The sequence below is a fragment of the Tursiops truncatus genome, chromosome X, assembly GCF_011762595.2.
Source record: "Tursiops truncatus isolate mTurTru1 chromosome X, mTurTru1.mat.Y, whole genome shotgun sequence".
Lineage (NCBI taxonomy): Eukaryota > Metazoa > Chordata > Mammalia > Artiodactyla > Delphinidae > Tursiops > Tursiops truncatus.
Genome location: NC_047055.1, coordinates 65,268,776 through 65,291,347, shown reverse-complemented (window position 1 = coordinate 65,291,347; position 22,572 = coordinate 65,268,776). Strand labels below are relative to the sequence as shown.

General features: G+C 42.5%; 1 protein-coding gene across 1 annotated transcript; it reads left to right on the top strand.

Moving 5' to 3' along the window:
- The first annotated feature begins 1,133 nt into the window (after positions 1 to 1,133).
- On the top strand, positions 1,134 to 21,410 carry PGK1 (phosphoglycerate kinase 1). The gene is made up of 11 exons (XM_004329288.3): positions 1,134 to 1,294; positions 7,553 to 7,603; positions 10,202 to 10,357; positions 10,472 to 10,616; positions 13,678 to 13,781; positions 14,423 to 14,542; positions 17,518 to 17,632; positions 17,885 to 18,064; positions 19,996 to 20,173; positions 20,452 to 20,550; positions 20,922 to 21,410. The coding sequence occupies exons 1-11, from the start codon at positions 1,230 to 1,232 to the stop codon at positions 20,960 to 20,962; spliced, it is 1,254 nt and encodes a 417-aa protein (XP_004329336.2). The 5' UTR covers positions 1,134 to 1,229; the 3' UTR covers positions 20,963 to 21,410.
- The last annotated feature ends 1,162 nt before the right edge of the window (positions 21,411 to 22,572 follow it).

The window sequence follows — 22,572 nt, the reverse complement described above, 5'->3', positions numbered from 1 at the left end:
TGATCACCGGGAGGCCAGAAGGCCCATCTGGGCCTCAAATGCAGACTCAGTTGGAAGTAACTCCATGGAGATTTCCCAAATATACACTGACAGGATTAAAAGACACCAATGCTTATCTCATAACTTTGAACTTGTGTCTCAATACCAATGCACTATGAATTAATATTTCCTACATCTTACCTGGACCTTGGGTGCCATGTGGGAAATTTTTGTTTCTGACTCAAATTACTTCATTCCAGCCAACTCTGTAAGCATGTTGGACCCGAGTGCCTAATTCTGAGCAATGGTTGTCTGTACTATACTATAGTTAAGTAAGTGTATGGACTCTACATCTTAACTGCCTAGGTTTGAATCCACCATTTACAAGATCTGAAACCCTAAGCAAGTCACTAAACCTCTTTGTAGATGAGTTAATTCATCTGTAAAATGAGGATTGCGAGTTTTGTGAGCAACGTGAGTTAATATATGAAAAATGCTCTAAGCGTTTGCCATTAGCTTCATGTCGTAACCAAACAATTACATTGTACTTATTACAAAAAAGGTGAGGGGGGGGGAACAGGGGGAACCAGGGCCTTTCCCAACTTCTGAGAGGTCTCAATTCTTAAAGGCCCCTTAGCAGTCTTACGGAGAATTCCATTTGGGGGAGCCAGGAAAACAGAAATTTTCCAAAAGGAGCTGCCATTTGCATCTATCCTGATACGGCTGCGGGCAATTCCATGGGGTGCGTGCGGCGTGGCGCTTTTCCCCAGGCTGTCGTGGATTTGCGTGGCGCTGCAGCTGCTCTGGGCGCGGCCGCAGGGACCGAGACGGCGGCCTTGGGCCTCAGACTCTCCGCGTCTGCCCCTCGGCGCCAAGCTCTCCCTTTTCCTCCACCTGCCGGCCCGGCGGCACAGCCGCCCGCCTCTGGTCACGAAGGTTCTCAGCGGCTCGCTGCGTGCCGGACGTGACAGATGGCAGCAGCACGTCCCACCAGCGCCCTCGCAGACTGACAGCGCCTTGGAGCAATAGCAGCGCGCAGGCGCCTTCGGGCCGCGTCCTATAGCTGCCCGAGTGGCCGGCGAGCAGGGTGCGGCGGCCGGAAAGGGGCGGGGAGAGGTTGTAGGCGGGGCGATCGAGCCCGCTAGGCGCTCGGCATTTTCCACGCGTTCCGAGCGCGAGTCGGCTGCAGTCTCGCCGCTGTCGCTTAACAGTCTCTTCCCCCGGCCTCTCGCTGCCGCTGAATTGCCAAGATGTCGCTCTCTAACAAGCTGACTCTGGACAAGATGGACGTGAAGGGGAAGCGGGTCATCATGAGGTAATCCTCGGGACTCTGCCGCAGCCTCTTCGGCCGGGGCCGACTTGCTTTCCCTCTTGCCCAAAGTGAACTTTAGTTCTCGTCTCGGCCCCATGGGTCCTAGCCCTGCAGGACTGGGCTGCCCACCACTGTGGCTGAAGCTTTGCCCGGATTTAACGGTTTCTAACCTCATTTTCCCTAACCCAAAAAGTGAGCCGAAGTTGCCCTTTGCAGGGTTGGATCCATCCAGGAAGGGCTCAGATTGCAGGGATCCATTTTGCTCTCCTCTTATTTCTGAAAGGCAGTTCTATCCCCTCCAGTTCCCAGTTGGCGAGGTGCGATGTGATGCTTAGCCTGCAGATCCCTAGACCCCCAGGGAAGGGACCTTGAAAGGCCATTTGGTTAGTTTCCCTTCCCCCACCACCGTAGACCGTCCCAGACAAATCAGAAACGGCCCTGCACAAAAGGACATCTTTCCCAGAGAATGTTGATTTCATTGTTCAGGAGTAGAACCCACTAAAGCGTTGGGGGTGGGAGGGAGAGGTGGGGTGGGCGCACCGAAGGAGGCCCTGCAGGGCTTATGTAACAGGCCGCTGCCGCTCTACGTGTCTTTGGACTACAGGCCATGGGTTTTGCACCAGGTTTATGCCACATACTGGGTAATGCTAGAGCAGGGTGTGGCTGCTCATTCTTGCTGTTCTCTAACCTCACCCCCACAGGTGGCTAGAGAAGCAGGATATTAGAAGTGGGGAAGGCTCCCCATGCGCTTTGGGGTCTTTTACTCCAAACATGTGGATTCCTGGTCACTTACCAACATGGCTTTTCCCTTGTTTGCCAGAGTTAACTAGTATAATGTGTGGAGCTTTTACATTTATCCTTTTCGTAACATGTACATTCGTGCATGCCAGGAGCTAAGTGCAGGAATTCAGTTAGGTATGTAACTGATGGACTTGACCTTGACAGGATCCAAGGGTGGCGCTTTTGTGGGGGCCATAAGGCCATAAGGCCATAAGGGCTTGAACTGATAGCGTTGTGTAGTCTTGTCCTTTTAGGGAAGTGGTTGATTGATGGGCAGGCATGTGCATGATGTGATCCAGCCCCTTTCCCAATTTGGGCTGGTTCAAGAGAGGGCAACTTTTGGATATTAATGGATGCAGAAAGCAGTAGGGGATCTCCCTTTGCCTAAGGCTTAAACGAAGGTAGGCACCGTGAATTAGTGAACTGTATGGACACCCTAAAAGTTCATGTAGCTTTCCCCTTCCCTCTTATTTCATTATGGCCACTATTAGTTTGCAATTGGCCTTCTCTGTCCTGCTATGGAAATAATTAGAAGAACTCAATGGCTTATGGCCGTGAAGAACACCTGGTGTCCCCCTTTTGCTAAATCACCTAGTCCTTTGCAATCTGGACAAAGTAGGAATCATAGCCATCCTAGTATTAGATAAGGGCCCTATCTACCCCTCAGATGCTCTTAAGGAAGGCGGATAGACCCTATGAAAAACAGGACAAGTGGACATTGGCATGCAACTAGATCTTAGATTTTAGTGATTTCCTCCCATCTCCACTGTGCTCAAGGCTGACCTTTCCAGATGCAGGCACCAGCTGAAAGACAAGAGGTGGGGCATCATCTTGGCTACCTTCCTACAATTGCAGTCTTGGGCTTTATCTCCTCTCTTCCCAGGGAAACTGGCTTGAGGAATTATCTGGGCTGGCTGGGAGTGAGACTAGAGGAGGTGCTTATCTTTTCTCCCTATGGACCTAATATGAAATATGTTTCTGCCCAAGGGCTCAAAGTTTCATTTAATACAGATTAACCCTGAGCCTTGAAATGATTGACTAGTCCTGTTTTGCTGATGGAAAATGACCTGTCCAAGGTCACTGAACTAGCAAGTTGGTGGTAGAGCCAGGACTAGAATTTGGGTCTCCTTGGTTACCAACCAGATTCTCTAAATTCTTGGACATAGTGAATAGGGACAGGTTAAAATAGACCTTTGTCCGCTGAAGGTTGCAGTCAATAATTTTTCCCTGTAATCTGGATAGAACTTATTTGGCCTGAGAACAGGAAGTTGCTTTTTTCTCAGATTATTAATGTAGCTCTAGAACAGAGGCAGCCATGCCTCATCAGCTCAAATTTCTTTTTGTCTCAATTGCCTTTATGTGGTGCTTGCTGGCAGTGCTCCGGAAGTGGGGCCTCCGGAGTAGTGGCTGCTTCACTTGCCTCCTCTCTTTATGTTGCAAAAGGGAGCTGTGATGTTTGTAGAGTCTTCGGGCCCCTGCTTTGAATGCCAAGGGAAATTGACTGATTTGTTGAGGGAACTTCAGATAGCCAGAAATCTCTGGCTAATTACCAGGTTCTACCTCAGTTTTTTAGGACTCCATTTGACTTTATAGCCCTTTGAGTAAATTTCCTGTTTAATTTTGCAATGTCATTTCCTTTTTTCTTCTCATAGGTTGCCAGTCTTACTCCTTTGCCGACTTGTGAAGTGCTTCCCTTTTGCTTGCTCTCCCCCACCTCTCTCCCTCCCCCTATTTTTTTAAACCTCACTGTTTTTTCCCTAACCTGTTGTAACTTGTTAAGCAACAGCCTTGGTGTAGTGGAAGAAGAAACGGAGGAAAAACTGAGAGCAAGGGAGGAAAAAAAAGTCTCTAAGGGAGCCGTAATACCCCAATTTTCTAGTCAGGGGCAGTAAAGCGAGGGTGGGAATGGTTCCTCTGAGAGCTTTTAATGGAACTGGGCCTGGACTCCTGCGATTTCAGGTGATAGAGTCTTGATACCTTTATTACAACTAAATTAATATTTTTAAGATTCATTTTGAAATAATTATGTACATTCACAGGAGGTTGCAAAGATAGTATAGAGAGGTCCTGTGTTCACCCAGTTTCCCTCATTGGATACATCTTACATAGTTATAGTACAATATCAAGAGTAGGAAGGAAGTTGATATTGGAATAAAGTATATAATTCTTTGCTGTTTTATCACATGTGTAGATTTGTGTAACTCCCACCACAATCAAGATACAAAACTAGTTTTGTTTGAGCACTGCCAAGATCTCCCTCATGCTACTCCTTTAGAGTCGTGGCCCCTCTCCTTCCATTCCTAAACCCCTGGTAACTACTAATCTCTCCTCCATTTGTAAAATTTTGTTATTTCAAAAATGTTATATAAGTGGAATCACACAGTATATAACCCTTTGGGATGGCATTTTTTCACCCAGCATAATGCCCTCGAGATTTATCCGTGTTGTTGCATGTATCAATAGTTCATTCCTTGTATCGCTGAGTAGTAGTCTGTGGTATGGATGGTCCACAGTTTGAAGGACATCTGGGTTGTTTCCAGTTTGGGGTTATTTCAAATAAAGCTTCTGTGAATATTGAACGTTTGTGCACTAGTCTTGGTATGGACATATGCTGTCATTTCTTTTGGGTAAACATCTAGGAGTGGAATTGCTGGGTCATATGCTTAGCCTTTTGAGGAATTCCCAGACTGTTTTCCAAAGCAGCCGCATCATTTTACATTCCTACCAGCAGTATATGAGTGCTCAATGGCTCTGCATCCTCACTAGCGTTTGATGTCATTTTTTAAATTTCAGCCATTATGATTGGTGTGTAGTGATATCTGACTTTGTGCCTGAGGCTAAGCTCGGGATTGTTTAAGGGAAGTGGAAAAGGAAGGGGTGCAGATTTTACACAGAACAAGTGGAATGTGTAGGTCAGAGCAGTTTCAGTGGTGGAGTCCTTAGACAGGAGAAGCTAAAAGCAGACCTGTTGTTGAGAGTCTAGGAGATGACGAGGGAAGATATTCCACAAACAATGAGAAGAGAGTACAAGTCCAATTCTCATCAGTAAGCTATGCCATGGCAGCGTGGATAGATGAGAGAGATTCTTGAATGTTTCCAAAGAGCTTCTCTGTCAGGGCTTGGGGGTAGGGAGCAGCACTGCAAAGGTGGCTTATGCTCAGCCCCTTGCCATTAGTCCTTTTGTTTATGTATTTATTTGGCTGTGCCGGGTCTTAGTTGCGGCATGCGAACTCTTAGTTGCGGCATGTGGGATCTAGTTCCCTGACCAGGGATGAACCCTAGCCCCCTGCATTGGGAGTGCGGAGTCTTAGCCACTGGACCACCAGGGAAGTCCCATAGCCCTTTTGAATGTGGGCCTTCTGGGAGGCTGCAGGGGGTGGGAGAAAATGACTCTTGGTAATGGGATACTCTGTCCTCTTTGGAATGCACTTTAAGGCTGGCAGGGGCCTCGTTCAGGATATTTAAAGAAGATGCTTAGAATCAGAATCGAGTAGCCTGAAATTAAGTAGACTGTATTTCTTTCTTTAGAGGCATACTGCCTTTATTTTTTTTAAGATTTTAATTAAAATGTTTGAATATAGAATTAGTCCTTCAACTCACCTTTGGAAAAGCTGTTCTTCAGTGAACTAGACTACAGACCTAGGGGACATAGGAAATTGGTGGTCTTCTTAGTAGATCTAGGATTTTGTAATTGTCTGCCAAGCCTCAGCCTTAGAGAGGAAGGCCTAGTGATGGAGCTTTGTGGTCAAACATGGCAGCAGTCTTTTTGACTAGGTCATACCTTCACAGTAGTCCCTTAGTGCGTGTTGCTAGCTGTTTTTAGTAACGGTTGATCTGCCTTTTAGATCACAGAATCACGTTTTGGAGAAGCCTTAGCGTGTATAATAATAGCTACCACTTTTTTTTTTTTTTTTTTTTTTTTTGCGGTACGCGGGCCTCTCACTGCTGTGGCCTCTCCCGTTGCAGAGCACAGGCTCCGGATGCGCAGGCTCAGCGGCCATGGCTCATGGGCCCAGCCGCTCCGTGGCATGTGGGATCCTCCCGGACTGGGGCACGAACCCATGTCCCCCTTATCGGCAGGCAGACTCTCAACCACTGCGCCACCAGGGAAGCCCAATAGCTACCACTTTTATGGCACTTACTGTGTATCAGTTACTCTCCAAAGCACTTTCCAAATCGGTAACACATTTAATTCTCACAATAACTGTGAAGTAGATAGTAGTATCATCCCCATTCTAGAGATGAGAAAAAAATCACTTAAAAAGGATCTTGGCAGGCAAAACTTAGACCTTACAGATAGCTATCACACATCGTTGTTTTCAGTCAGATTGAAGTAGCCCAAGGTTCTAAGGAGTTCGCAAGAAGGGGGAAGGAATGATCAGTTCTTAAAAATGGTAAAGCAGCAATCTGTTGGGTAAGAAAGAAGACTGCAGTAAATTGCTACCCACACCCCCAACTCCCCCCCCCACCCCCCACCCCCGGCCGTGTGCTGTGCCATGTGGCTTGTGGGATCCCGACCAGGGATTGAACCTGGCCCCCAGCAGTCCTAACCAGTGGATCCTAACCACTGGATCGCCAGGGAATTTCCTGCTTGTGCTATCTGGATCACTTCTTTTCTAATTGCCAGTTTGTCAGGTGGGCAGGGTCACATGTTCCATCCTCTCCTCTAAGGCTTTTATTTTCTTTAACTAAAAAAAAAATTTATTGAAGTATAGTTGATTTACAATGTTGTGTTAGTTTCAGGTGTACAGCAAAGTGTCCTCTCAGGCTTTTAGAAAGAGGCTATCTTTTTGTTATTGTCTGTGTTTTGCTTGAAGGATACTGTTTGAACTTGGTCTTGAATACTGGGTTTCTTTCTGGTCCCGAGGTCCCAGCCTTTCTCCCAAAAGAATGATATTCTCTTGACATGTTTTATTGTTCCAATTAATTTTTTTCTTTTGAATAATGTTTGCTTCCTTAGAACCCAGAAATACTATCAAAGGAATCAAAATCCAGACGTGTTCCCTATAACCCTTCACTCCTCCAGCTGCCACTGTTATTAGATACTATCATGCTGGGCCCACATAGAAATCTTTTTAGATGGTACTGGCTTTAGCTTCCCTGGTCTTCAGGGCTAGTTCCTGTGATTTAAGTTGTTTTTTATTTTTTAAAATTTCTCTTTTAAAAAGTATGAGATACGTACCTAAAAGGGCACAAATCATAAGCTTCAAAGAGCGATCACTAAAGGAGCACATTTGTCACCCAGGTCAAGAAAGAGAACATTACCAGAACCCCTGAAGCTCCCTCTGGTGTCCTATCCCAGGCACTACTCCTACCCTCGTCCCCATGGCTAATCACCATCTTCTGATACTGCTGATTATTTTTAAGGTGACTTTTGAACTTCAACTTATTTAACTGGTTCACTAAAAGTCCCTCTCCTAATCTTTGGGGGAATGGAAAATTGATCATGGCTCTGAACCCAACACTTTGTTTCTTTTTCAGAGTGGACTTCAATGTTCCTATGAAGAACAACCAGATAACAAACAACCAGAGGTAATGTCCCTGCTAATCCTTGAGCTAGGTTTACGATGTACCTGGGTCTGAGTATATAGGATGAAATGGTTTTACTTCCTTATTGTAGAACTATGATAACTTAAGTCATGTGATCTTGGCTTTCAACAACCCACCATCTGGTTTGCCTTCTTATGAGAATTTAGAAATTGAAAAAAATCATTTTAAGAAAGCGATTTTTTTCTCCTCCCATTTTTTTTAAATTTGAAGAATTTGGTGTTATGCATTTTTAAAGAATATAAAGGTTTACGGTTACTTGGCTTCCCTTGCAAAATGAAGAACTGTGCATGTAGTTTTACCAGCCTCTATTCTAGCTGGCCCTGATAAAATCAGTTTTTGAGAATTTTGATTTAAGGGAAAAGACTACAGAAGTAATATTTTCAGTTTAGGCTGCTCCAAATGTCTTGGCTGCTAGATTCAGAAGCAGAAATTTTAAGTGATAGTACTGCTCTTGCTTTTGACTAGATTGTAAAAGAAGGTTTTATTTTAAATTTTAAATGAAAGGTTTGAGCTGGAAAGGTACGTTCCAATGGTATAGACCAGCAGTGTCTAATAAAAATATAATATGAGCCACATGTAATTTAAGATTTTCTAGTGGCCACATTAAAAAAGTAAAAAGAAACAGGTGAACGTAATAATACATTTTATTTAATCCAGTAAGCCCCAAATAATCATTTCAGTATGTAATCAATTAAAAATTAATCAAAGGAACATTTAACTTTTTTGGTATTATTTGAGATCCAGCACATACCAATCTGGACTAGCCACATTTCTAGTATTCAGGAGACACCTGTGGCTAATGGCTACCATATTGTACAGTGCAGGTATAGCCCCAGAACACTTTCAGATATTGGCCCCAGAATAGAGCTTGGCATTTTGCCAAGCACATCCCTGCTGCACCATAGTGGAAGGTCTTTGTACAAGGCACCTCTGACCCTTCTTGACTTTCATTATTTTCTGTAGCACACATAAAAGATTGGAAATATGCCTATCAAGGTATTTTATAAGTAAAAAACAGAGAAACAGGTCTGAGTAGATCTTTTCATTTTCAGAACTCCATGGAGTTGATTAACAAAATGAAGCATTAGAAATAATAGGACTTGGCCAATAATGGATAGCCCTGAAGATTAATTGGATTTCATTGGGCAAACGTTGTACCTGATGAAGGTTTCTTCTTTATTTGGTATAAATGAGTTTTTATATCTGCCAAGTAGCATAAGATATTTTAGAAACATAACTTGGCTTTTTATTATTCCATTCTCTGCTGAAATGTCACCTTATCAGAGAGACTTTCCCTGGCCACCCTCTCTAAAATCCTCTTCACCACTATTCTCTAGTCATTCTTTTCTCCCTACCTTGCTTTATTTTCTTCATAGTTCTTACCACTTCTATGAGAGCAGAGACTATTTTATTTACTATTGTATTCTCAGAATCTGATATAGTAGCTGCCACAAAAGAAGCATCCAATAAATATTTTTTGAATAAATAAATGATTTTCTTTGTTATCGATTTTAATTTCTTAAAGACTGCCAAGAATGGAAAGTTAGTATTGAGTTTGTAACAAAAAGTTGAAGTGTTTAAAGGAGGTTTAATAAATGTTAGGTTAAACTATAATTTAGTAAATGCAATGTATTATGTAAACCACATTCTATATAATGTATTTATTTTTACCTACATAAAAAAGTGACTTAGGATCTGTAACGGGTACAGAAAAGTTACATGTTTTTCAGTTTTCCCCAAATTTCTTGTAATGGTTTCAAGATTTGGGAATTTTATATTTCTTCCACAGTCAAACACTTAGGATGTTTCAGGGGTCCCTAAGACCACCCACATATTTGGTGATTCACTGGAAGGACTCACAGGACTCAGCATATAGTTCTCACTGCTAAAGTTTATTACAGTGAAAGGATGCATGACAGTATCAGCAAGGGGAAAAGACACAGGCAGAATTTGGAGAAATCCATGCATGGGCTTCCATGCTTTCTCCCTCTTATGATGGGACACACCAAGCGTGCTCCTTTCTCCAGCAGTGAAAAATGCAATAATTGTGTGCAATGTTTCTGTCCAGAGAAGCCCTTTAGAGACTCAGCTCCCAAGATTTTTACTGGCAGCTGATCACATAGGCACCTCTGCCCAGCAACTACCAAAATTCCTCCTAGAGGGAAGCAAGTGTTGAGCGTAAATTACCTTGTTTGTACGGACAGTCTAGGAACTGTGAGCAGCCCTTGTCAGAGAACTGAGGGACCACTTCAAAAGCCAAGTTCCCAGATACCAGCCAAGGGCCAACCTTGCAAGCAGGTCCTTCTGAAGATAACAGCTTCAGTTCTGCTATATTAACTCTTTTCTGCACAAGGGGCAAAACATGATGAGATTGTATAATCCTAGGGGGGAGGGTTGACATCCTAATTAACTTATTCCTCTGCACATGGACCTGAGGACCATCGCTGAGTTGTTGACAGTAGATTTGAAGGAATTTGGAGAAGAAAGGGGGCTTTATGTTTTATGAGGCCATGAATAGAATAGTTACCACTAATTCTTAGGAGTAACCTTACTCTACCTGTTGTCTCTTTTTGGTTGCAGAATCAAGGCTGCCGTTCCAAGCATCAAATTCTGCTTGGACAATGGAGCCAAGTCAGTTGTTCTTATGAGCCACCTGGGCCGGCCTGATGGTGTCCCCATGCCTGACAAGTACTCCTTGCAGCCAGTTGCTGTAGAACTCAAATCTCTGCTGGGCAAGTACGTTTCAGGCTCTGGTGCTGGTGGACTCTGTGACAGATGTTGTCAAGCATGTTGTTATTGGTTCTTAACTTTCTGACTGCTCAAGTGTTTTCCATGTTGTGCTCTCCCCAGGGATGTTTTGTTCTTGAAGGACTGCGTGGGCCCAGAAGTGGAAAAAGCTTGTGCTGACCCAGCTGCTGGGTCTGTCATCTTGCTGGAGAACCTTCGCTTTCATGTGGAGGAAGAAGGGAAGGGAAAAGATGCTTCTGGGAACAAGGTAGGACCTGTGATTTTGACATTAGTGAGGGTGAGGAGGGCTGAGTGTATAAGAGACTGTGATTGAAGAGTAGAAGAAGCTTATGTTTATTTTGACAGCTTTTTGTTGAAGTACAGCATACGATTAAAAATGCACAAATGCACAGCTTGATGAATTATCACAAAGTAAGCACACCTGTGTAATCACCACCTAGGTCAGAGAATAGGATATTGTCAGCATCCCAGAAGCCCTCCTCATCATGCTCAAGTGGTTTTGAAATACATTGGAAAAATACGTGAACACCATTTGGGTGTATGAGGATTTGGTGAACATGCTGCTTCTAATTGTCCCTTTGTTACACACCTGGCCTGTGATACATGAAGATTGTTTTTTCTAATAGTATGTGATAATATCCTATCAAAGGGGGAGGCTGTGATTGCCAAGTGCTGAGAGCAGACATTCACAGGTGGTTGTTGGCTGGGGGCATGGTGGTGAGTATCCATGATATACCAGGTGTTCCTCCAGGAGAGCCAGTTTTAGATTTTTTGTTTGTCAAGGCTGGAACTGTTTTTCTAAGCAACAGGCCCTGGTGTGTTATAGAAGGACAATCTGTATTTTTATTTGGAAGGGGAATTAACTTAAAACTTGAGCTTGATACTTTTAACACACTAAATTAAATTTGATATCATTGGGATTTTCTTATAAAAGAATCATGTGAGCAGAAAAAGTACTTTCCTAAGTCAAGTGGAAAGGGACTATTTGGGACATTTGATTGTAGTTGGGTAAATGATGGTCATGATGATACTGCCTTGGGTTTAAGACATTTTTCTTAAGAAGTGTAAAGCATCTTTCTTTGAATTTCTTCTTAAGGAAGTACAGATATCATCATATTTTCAAAAAAAACCTAGGTCTCAGAAAGGCAGTCATTTGATTAAAGTTAGAGGTAGTGGTACTGTTGCTGGGCCTTATATAGAGCTCAGTCCATTAGATCAGCAAACTTTCTGTAAAGGGCCAGACAATAAATATTTTAGGCTTTGTGGACCATACGGTCAGCCACAACCTTATATGGTCTCTGTTGGAACTATTCAGCTCTGACATTGTTGTGCAAAAGCAACCATAGGGAAAAAACCGAAAATTTTTTAAAAAGGCAACCACAGATAACCCACAAAATAGATTACTGTGAACGACAACCAGAATTCAAATATTAAATGATAAAGCTGGCTCTTTGAGGATGATTTAGAATTTGCCTATTGGTAGAAGGGAAGCTGAAAGCACCCTTTAAGTACTTTCCACTCTTAAGGTCTTTAGTATCTTGTGGAACAAGATGCTCTGAGGCTAGCGTCTCAAGCTCCTGTTGTACTTCTGACATTTCTTAAGGTCATTGCAGTGCCTGCTTTCAAGCAGTGCCTGCTTTCTTTTCTTAGCACTGCAGGTTCTGGTCTTGCCTTATCTTGCCTTTGGCATGGTCTTGCTAGAGTAGTATGAGTCAAATGCTGACCTAAAATTTGGTGCCCTTTTAGACTGAAACTCAACCAGCTATACGCTTGGGCTTAGAAATGGCAGGAGGCAACTGGCAAATTGAGGCAAAACCTTTTATTCAGGAAGTGATGAACCAACTATGCTAGTCTATGTCTTTTTTAGTTAGTTTACTTTACATTTAGTGTCCAGTGGCTTTTCATGCTTGAAATTTCAGGAGCCAGCCATAAGTTCAAAGTGGATAAAAACAAAGCGAGGGCATGAAATTTTTCCTTTATCCAGTGTGCCTGCATTGGTTTTTTAGGAGCATTCTCTTCCTTCTAGTTATTGGCAGATCAAAAATGAGAAATGGGTTCTTATTACTATTAATTTCTATAGTACCTTTTCCATGAAGAGCTTTCAGTTTGTCTCATTTTTCCTCAAACAATTCTTCTTAAATAGAGGGGTTATCTTCCCTTTTTAATAGATGGGAAGATTTCAGGGGCAGAGAACAACTTGACAAAGGTTACACAGTAAATTAGCGTCAGACCTGGTCCTAGAACCCAGGTCTCCTGCCATTTGGGCAGTGTTTTCATTACTACACACATCATCTTGCAGTCACCAGTGGCAGATTATATTCCATTGTAAAGAGATTATGGGGGCTCTACAGTCTTCAGTTTTAGCATTAGTGCCCCTGCATTCTTTGGTTCATTAGAGGAAAGCACCTGTTATCTGTGGCAGCCTCCTTCTCCTCAGTACATGGGAGAATGGGAGAATGGGAGAATGGGAGTGGACAGTGACTGAAACAAACATCTGTTTTGTGCTCTTCCCTGCCATGTCCCTCTTATCTGGCTTCCTGTGCATCTTCACTTTATTTCCTACTGGAGACTCTGTTCATCCTGCTGCCCTGCTTTCTTTCCCCTATGGGAGCATGGTGGGTATTATCCCTGGATAGTGAGCCGACATTCAAAGCCCTATGTTTTACTTCTAGTTTTTGTTCCTCTTTCTTTTTTGTAGAAGTGTATTGTTTTATCAGATGCCTAACTTCCAGGGAAAGCTATATGAATTACCTCCTTTTGCTATTATATAAAATGTTTCTGAGGTCTTTTTCTGTTGTCATGTTTCCATCTGCCTTCTCTGTTCCAGCCTGCCCTTGTTGCTTTGATGAGGAATATGTATGAGGGCCTTTTTCCCTTTGCAGAAGGGTCTTGGTAGCCAGCAGCTTGACTCAGTATAATCCTAAATTTTACAAGGAGAATATGTTAGAATGAGGAAATGAGTCAAGATAAGGAGAGAGAAGGATAATTTGAGTCTTGTCCTAGGAGCTGGAAAGAGGCCAGTGGGATGTGATTAGGGGTTAAGCTGTGGTTCAGGAATCTTAGGCTTGCAATTTGAGAGAAGGTGGAGGAGAGCAGAAACATGCAGAAATGACCCAAAAACCTGGAATATTAGGAAGAAAGAACAGATCCTGTTGCTAGTTTTAAAAACTGCTATCCTACCAACTCAGGGTCTTTAGAGGTGTTGAAGAGGACTCTTGGCATGAAATGCTTTTACAGTTGTCTTTGGAGCCATCAACATTTCCTGTGTTGTTGTTTTTCCTTTTTTTTTTGTTTGTTTTTCTCTGCAGGTTAAAGCTGAGCCAGCCAAAATAGAAGCCTTTCGAGCTTCGCTTTCTAAGCTAGGGGATGTCTATGTCAATGATGCTTTTGGCACTGCTCACCGAGCCCACAGGTACTAAAAGTTTTTTGCTCATTGTCAAACTGGGAGCATTATTTCTCTGTTTACTTGAGCAGCCCAAGCTCTGGCTTGCTTTTGGATATTTCTGTATTATATTATGATCTTTTTGGCTTCTATCTCTAATTGGAGCTACAAATTACACTGAGGTTCTTGTTGAGTATCTCCGATCTAAAGAGGAAATAAAAGCAAATGTTGAGAATTGTGGAGCTTTTTGTTGAGCTTCAGGAAGATGTTCCTCTGTCTCACTTTGGGATATTTCGTGGAGAGCTCTCCCTTTGTGAATGCTGTGGGAGTGGAATCTTAGGCTGTCAGTAGGAAGCAAACTGAGGAATCCTTTCCTGTTGTCATCACCTGGCTGATTATTTATTGTGGTTAAACCCTTGGCCTGAAGACTATTAATTGGGTATCTTAAATTCTACCTTAGGTCATTGCTTTTCACTTGTTCCCCTTGACCCTGCATTATTAGTCAAAAATCTTACCTTGTACCTAAGTGTTTTGTTGCAGTTTGGGCATGAAAACCGTGGTGGCCTGGCATCTCAAAAGTGAAAGTATTTTCAGTGATAAGGAGATGGCCTCTAGAATTGGGAGAATTGCTAGGGATTGACCTAACATTTGAATGTCTCGTTCATTTCTAGCTCCATGGTGGGAGTAAATCTGCCAGAGAAGGCTGGAGGATTTTTGATGAAGAAGGAGCTGAACTACTTTGCCAAGGCCTTGGAGAGCCCAGAGCGACCCTTCCTGGCCATCCTGGGCGGGTATGGAGAACGCTTCAAGATCATGCTTTAAGTAGTGTTTTTGCCTGGTAGTAGGCCATAACTTGGGTGGTTTATTGTCAGATAGCACAATCAAACTGGGTGACTGAGGAGAATTTAATAAAGGGACTATCTAAAAAGGTGTGGGTAGGGTTTAGGGAAACCCAGAAGGGACAGTACAGTAATCTGGGGCAACAGTCATCACCATCCCTAGGCCTGAAGGGAAAAAGGAAAGGGATGGTTACCAAAATCCAGAGACAGTGGTTGCGTGGAGAGGTCTCTCTGATAGAAACCATAGCCTTTGGTCAAGGGATGTAGGGATAGTCATCTAGCAGGGAAGGAGCCAGGGAAATAGATACTCTGATCTCCTTTTAATGTCCTGCTGATGTACCCCCTCCTACCCACAATGGGCTGCAACCTAGCTGGACGTCATAGGGCAAGGGAACTCCTTGATGCAGTCCACTCAGGTCAGCCTCCTGGGACAGAGAACAGGGCTGGAAAGGATAGAAAATGGCTCTGGAGGGAAGAATCGGAAAGATCCACCATTGCTCATCTAACGATTTTTGAAGCATTTCAGCCTCTCAGATATGAAAACCTCCTCATATGTGTTTAATATATCATTTGGAACTCATTTCTCCAGCTCACATACCTTTTTATATTTTCTCCTGTGGGGAAAGGTACCCTGTGAATAGTGATATTCTACTGGCTTAGTTAAAAATACAAATTTCAGAAGTGCAACTCAAGAGGCTAGGAGGATACATTTTAGGTGACAGAGACCTGGGACTGCTTGGATAAGATCTTGTCACTTGGCATGGCTATCTAGATGGCAGCCTCTTTATGGCTAGATGCTCCTGACCCTCTTATGAGCGGGGCTTTTTTTTTTCCATGGGAATGAACACACTCAGCATTTCCCTATGAATGCTGACTCGAGTTGGGTGTCAATTTCAGATAGCATAGTTGCTCTCCAGGTTCATGAGCCCAGTTTCAGGGTCCTAAAAATAGTTAAGGTGGGTATAGGTTGTTATCTGTGTCCTGGAATCATTGCCCCTCTTGTGCACTGGTTTATAAAGGTCAGACTCTGATCTTTGCTTCTCTGGAGATTAGGAGTTGGGCTTTGTTCTCCAACCTTCCGTAGATCTGGAATATGGAAGTGAGTGCCACCTAGGGGTTATGATTAGGTTTTGGACTCTGCCTAAAATAGCTATTTTGGGGAAGTTGACGTGGAGGTTTTTTTTTGCCACCTTTCTTGCAATGTAGTCTCCTTAGAACATTAACAATTTAGGGGAAGATTTTACATTTTATTAAAAAACGTTGTGTTGGGAATTCCCTGGTGGTCCAGTGGTTAGGACTCAGTGCTTTCACTGCCGAGGGCCCTGGTTCAATCCCTGGTTGGGGAACTAAGAACCCACAAGCCGCACGGTGCAGAAAAAACCCCATTATTATGGAAACGCTCAAACATTACAGAAGTTGAAAGAATAGTATAATAAACCCCCAGGTACCTCTCACCCTGCTCTAATAATTATTGGCATTTTTGCCAATCCTGTTTCATCTGTCCTCTAATCCTTTTTTTTGTCAGGAGTATTTGAAAGCAAGCCTTAGGCATCATATAATTTCATTTCTCATACTTCTGTATGCATCTCATAACTGATGAGATTTCTTTTAAATAACCACCGTGTGTTATACCTAACAAAATTTAACAATTTTATTACTATCATCTAATACCCAGTCTGTATTCAGAAATTCTCCGTCATTTCAGAAATGCCTTTTTACAGTCAGTTTGTTTGAATAAGGATCCAGATGAAGTCCATGCATTGAATTTGCTTGTTAGGTATATTTTATTCTATAATAGTTCCCTCTTCATTATTATTTTCATTCCATTGATTTGTTGAAGAAGCAGGGCATTTGATCTGTAGAACATCCCACATTCTTTAGAAGACACTGAGTCTCGTTTCTCCCTCTTTCTCTGTCTCTCTCTCTCTTTCTGTGTGTGTCTGTTTCTGTATAAAACAGTTAATCCATTCTTACCCTTGGTGGTGACCAGTCTTTACAAGTGAGATATCTATAGTCTCTTTCCATCCATTCTCCCACATCGCTATTGTTTTGAACCTCCATTTCACAAATCCTAGCATAGGGCCTCTCACAGAGTAGGTATCATCTTGTTTATTGAATGAAGAGGTAGATAGGCCCAAGGTGATTGGTTCATTTAGGTGGGATTTAGATATATAAGAATATCTGTGGAAGGCAAGCTATTACTTATGTGAAGGATTTTAAAGGTTGTGCTTCAAGTGAATGTTTTTCTTTTGTTTAGATATTTTTTTTCTCTCGGAGGTGAAAGGTACATCTGTGTTTATTATCTTATTTCCCTCTACTAGAATATAAGCTCCAAAGGGGTAGGGATCTTCTCTTTTGCCCAGTGATGTTTCTCAGAGACCTAGAACCTTGTCACAGAGTAAGTGCTTAATCAGTGTGTTGAATCAAATGGTCCAATAGAATAACGAATGCCATAAAGCAAATGTTCCAGCAGCTGAGCATGGACCTAAGAGTGTGAATATCTATTTTTGCTCAGTATATATTCATTTTGTATATAATCTGGTTCCTGCTCTAGGATTAGGACAGTTGTCAGGGAGCTCAGGGATTCCACAATTAGCAATCTTTCTCAGGTACAATTAGCAATCTTGACCCTTTGATTTTTGGGGGGAGAGAAGGGGCAAAATACATCTATTTGGAACTTGTGATTTCTTTAGATGATTGTAAGTCTTCTAAGCGCTTCTTCGCCAAGAGCTACACCTTAAAAGGATTTATTAGTAATGGATTGGCTTTTCTGGTTGGAGAAACGTAGGGCAAAGTTAGCCAATACTTTTGTCACTCTGTGGGACATTTCTCTGTTCCTGTCTCTTAATATCAAAACTCAGGCTTTATGTAATATCAGTTCCTTAGTCCATTGTTCTTTGGGTGATGATTCTTGCTTTCCCTTCCAGAGCTAAAGTTGCAGACAAGATCCAGCTGATCAGTAATATGCTAGACAAAGTCAATGAAATGATTATTGGTGGTGGAATGGCCTTTACCTTCCTTAAGGTGCTCAACAACATGGAGGTAGGAAACCAATGCCAAGTGGATGTGAAATAGCTCTCCATGAGAAATAGCCAGTTATGTAAATTTAAAAAGGAAATTAGCTTCTGACATGAGCCCTACAAACTCCCATTTTTATTTATTTTGCAAGTTGTTTTTCTTTCGTCTTTGAATTATTCCTTTGTATTGTGTTGTATTTTGTTCCTGTCTGCTTTGTGAGGTAATCACATTCTTAGTATAGAGGCTGATCTTCATCATCTTGACTTTCCTGTGTAGATTGGCACTTCTCTGTTTGACGAAGAGGGATCCAAGATCGTCAAAGACCTGATATCCAAAGCTGAGAAGAATGGCGTGAAGATTACCTTGCCTGTTGACTTTGTCACTGCCGATAAGTTTGATGAGAATGCCAAGACTGGCCAAGCCACTGTGGCCTCTGGCATACCTGCTGGCTGGATGGTGAGTCACTTGGGTGGTTGGTAGTATGAGTGAACAAATACATTTTGGTATCATTCATTCAACCAACCAATGGGAATTTTAAAAGCAGGGCTACAAATGTTGAGTGAGACTCTCCTTCGGGGAAAATCGATGGGGAAAAGCAGTGGTATCAGATTGCTGCTAAGACTTTTCATTAGTAATGTGGGGGCAAAACTGTTTTTTCTTTCTTCATCTATTTAATGTTTATTAAGTACTTGACTGTGTGCTGGGGATGATGCTATGTACTTTCATGGTTTGGGCTGTTCTGGATTATGTTGCTGCCTAGAAACCTGTATAAGAAATTTTTCTTATATGAAAACATTAAGATAGTACAAGTATAATTATTGCAAGCAGGGAAAAATTTATGTGTGTATTAAAGACTTATTTAGCTGATTGTAATGTTCTCCATATTTTATCATTCTAATAGCTGTACAAAATTGTTAATGGTGACATACTAGTTTGCTTATCGCTTTCCTTTTTTTTTTAGAATTATTTAAGCTTTCATATTTCTTTTTTCTTTTAAGATTTATTTTTTAAATTTATTTTTGGCTGCATCGGGTCTTAGTTGCAGCATGTGGCATCTTTCGTTGCGGCGCGTGGGCTTCTCTCTAGTTGTGGTGCTTGGGCTCCAGGGCGTGTGGGCTCTGTAGTTGTGACACGTGGGTTCTGTAGTTGTGGCACGTGGGTTCCAGAGCGTGTGGTCTCTGTAGTTTGCGGCACGCAGGCTGTAGTTGAGGCGTGCGAGCTCAGTAGTTGTGGCACATGGGCTTAGTTGCCCCGTGGCATGTGGATCTTAGTTCCCTGACCAGGGATTGAACCCGCATCCCCTGTATTGTAAGGCGGATTCTTTACCACTGGACCACCAGGGAAGTCCCATCACTTTCCTTTTGATAGGCATGTGGGTTTTATTTAGTTCAGTGTTTCTCAAAGTGTAGTCTCAAGAACAGCAGCATCGGACTTGCCTGCTGGCACAGTGGTTAAGAATCCGCCTGCCAGTGTAGGGGACGTGGGTTCGATCCCTGGTCCGGGAAGATTCCACATGCTGTGGAGCAACTAACCCTGTGCACCACAACTACTGAGCCTGCGTTCTAGAGCCTGGGAGCTACAACTACTGAGCCCACCAGCCTACAGCCCGTGCTCCACAACAAGAGAAGCCACTGCAATGAGAAAAGCCTGCACACCACAACGAAAAGTAGCCCCCACTGGTGGCAACTAGAGAAAGCCTGCGTGCAGCAACGAAGAACCAAAGCAGCCAAAAATAAATTAAAAAGAGAACAGCAGCATCAGCATCATTTTGAAACTCATTAAAAAATGCAGATTCCTGCCCCCTGCCCCCCGACCTGCTGAAGCAGAAACTCTGGGGGTAAGGCCCAGAAATTTGTGCTCGAACAAGCCATCCTGGTGATTCTGATGCACAACAAGATTTGAGAACCACTGATCTAGTTTAGTGTTTTTCAACCTCGGCACTATTGACATCTTGGGTAGTTTTAGTTGTGGAGGGCTGTTGTTGCCTTATAGGATGTTTAAGGCATTTTTGGCCACTAGATGCCAGAAGCAACCTCCTACCATCTCCAAATCATGACAATCAAAAATGTCTTGAGACATTGCCATATGTTCCCTAGGGAGGGATGGAATTGACCCTAGTTGAAAACCACTTATCTAGTTACACACAATCATAAAATAGTGTGGCTAAGAATGTTTTTATCAAATAACTTTTGAGGTTTTCCCTTAGACTTGATCTTCCATAAAGGATATGAACAGGTTTATAATTTTAAAGAATGAGGGGTATCTTTTGGTTCTAGAAGACACTCTGGTGTTCAGCCTTGAGTTCTGGTCTTGGTGGAGGTATGGTATTTGCTCCTCTAAGTAGCTTTTATTGGTAGCTCATCCTCTCTTTTAACTCTGCCCCTTAGGGCTTGGACTGTGGTCCTGAGAGCAGCAAGAAGTATGCTGAGGCTGTTGCTCGGGCTAAGCAGATTGTGTGGAATGGACCTGTGGGTGTATTTGAATGGGAAGCTTTTGCCCGAGGAACCAAAGCCCTCATGGATGAGGTGGTGAAAGCCACTTCCAGGGGCTGCATCACCATCATAGGTAAGGGGTCCTGTACAAAGCTATTGCCAATGTGAGCTGGCAGAATTCTGATCAGAGGAAAGTAGAGGGGAAATGGTTAACTTTTCCTAGGTTCCTTGGTGCCAGGTGAATCTTGAGAGCTAAATGGGTATATAATTCATGGAGGAACCTCTAAATGAGATGGACTTGGGGGGTTATCGGCTACCTTTTGGGCTCGAGAGCACATTGCCTTATAATTTTGGTGCCAATCTTTTTTCTTTTCTCTCCTTTCCCCTTTTTACTTGGCTTTCATTCAACAGGTGGTGGAGACACTGCTACTTGCTGTGCCAAATGGAACACAGAGGATAAAGTCAGCCATGTAAGCACCGGAGGTGGTGCCAGTTTAGAGCTCCTGGAAGGTGAGGTTCTTTAATGTTTTTCTGACTTATTTGGGGGAAGGATGGGGTTTATGCAGTGAGAGGTGAATAGAATGGAGTGGAGACGGTAGATAGTGTCATTAGCAGTCATTAGCTGGGCAGTACAAATGGAGGAGTTTCAAATAAAGCTCCTGGCTTCCATTTGAGGTGGGGAGGGCTACATGGGAAGACTTATTTTCAAAGAGGTTATGCTCTAGTAGACCTGGGACCCAAAATGTAAAAGTTACCTAGCTCCAGGCCATATACCCTAGAGAAGAGTTGATATGTTATTGGGCGGATAGAAGGGGACAGATCTGGCTTAGTGGATCCTATAGTAATGCTGTCTGTGTGTGTGTGTGTTCTCTCAAAAACAGGTAAAGTCCTTCCTGGGGTGGAGGCTCTCAGCAGTGTTTAGTACTTTCCTGCCTTTTGGTTCCTGTGCATAGCCCCTAAGTCAACTTAGTGCTTTCTGCATCTCCACTTGGCATTAGCTAATATCTTCCTCTATGTCAAGATTCAGCTAGTGGCCAAGAGATGTAGCGCCAGGAACCCTTAAACAGTTGTATGGCATCTCAGCTCACCTTTACTGCACCCTGGCTTTGCCTACATTCTTCAAGATCCCATTTGAATTTCTTAGAGACTAAACCGTTGTCCATTCTAGAGTGCATATATTTGTATTATGCCTGTTAAAAGAAAGTGAGCTGTGTTAGCTTAGTTCTCTTTATGAAGTAGCTTATTCTGATTAGCTTTGTCATAGTTTCACCACTCAGCATGGAAACAAAATGAAATTCCAGTTGTTGGTAAGGAGGGAGATGAAGTTGGTGATCTATTGAATAAATAATAAAAATATCCATTGAAACTGGGATTTTTTTCCTGTCATATTTTGTTAGGGTGAGAACAGAATCTTGAGGAAGGGATCAGATATCTACGTCCATGTTTCTAAGTAACATGCTTAAACTGTTAACTTCTTGATTTCATACATGGGAAGATTTAGCTCTCTTATAGCCTTTGTTCCATATGTATGTCCCCTTCTTAATTCTCCCAGTATAGTTTTGTCATAATTTTAGATTTGATCAATAGAGTCTACATTGTGATTATAAATATTATTCACAGCTGAGCTATGTCATATGCCATGATTATATTTACTTATGTATCTTTTAATTTTCTTTGGAGTTAAAAATAGTTTTAAAAATTAGTTTCTTTTTTACTATGTATCTATCACTGATTCATTCCCAGCATATTCAAACATATGGGACAGTAGGTTCATTTTTATTAGAGATGTCCCTCCTGCAGTCCTCTGTGTTCCTGTTCCAGTTTGTACTGGCTGCCCCCTATGTTGGCTGTACAGCTGTTGCCCTGGGGTTTCCTGTTTCCAGAGGAAATCTCTGTGGGGTAACTCTTGGGGATTCCTTTAACCTCCTGTGTTGAACCTTCCCTTTCCTGGATCTGTTTTCCCCTTCTTTCTTGGTTTACTTCTCCTTTTTGTGAAATACAAGACTCCATCCACTAGCTTTCTGAGAAATTGAGGGCGTAGGAGGCAAAATTTTTTGTATGTCTGAAGATATCTTTATTCAACTCTTATATTTGCCTGTTTGGTTATATGTAGAATTTCAGCCTACCTATCAGTTTCTCAGACTTAAAGCCTTTGATTCACTGTCATTGCTGAAAATCTAATGACATCCTACACTTGATCTTAGCCAAAAGGCCAAAGCGATTTCAATGACATTCTTATTCTTTTATTGTCCTTGTAATTTTCCCTCCTTTCTCTTTCCTGTCATTTTAATGGGAGTTTCAGGAATGAGCAAAGGTAAATGGTGCAATTTCAAAAGGTTGTGTGTAACTGGAATTTTTCTGCTGGGCATTTTACATACTAGAGTATGTATTTCACCTTTATGGATAAAGAAATAGTTAAACTATTGGACAGGATCACAGAGCCCGTAACAGCAGGGATTCAAATCCAGGTCTATCTGACTCCAAAGGCTGGTGCTTTTTCAGTGTGCCTCACTCCCTGAAATGATTCTTCTA

Excerpts from the sequence above, each read along its gene's own strand:
- PGK1 (XM_004329288.3), top strand. The coding sequence starts at position 1,230 with ATGTCGCTCTCTAACAAGCTGACTCTGGACAAGATGGACGTGAAGGGG. Across the intron at positions 1,295-7,552 it reads GGGAAGCGGGTCATCATGAG|AGTGGACTTCAATGTTCCTA; the intron begins GTAATCCTCGGG and ends TTTCTTTTTCAG. Across the intron at positions 7,604-10,201 it reads CAGATAACAAACAACCAGAG|AATCAAGGCTGCCGTTCCAA; the intron begins GTAATGTCCCTG and ends TTTTGGTTGCAG.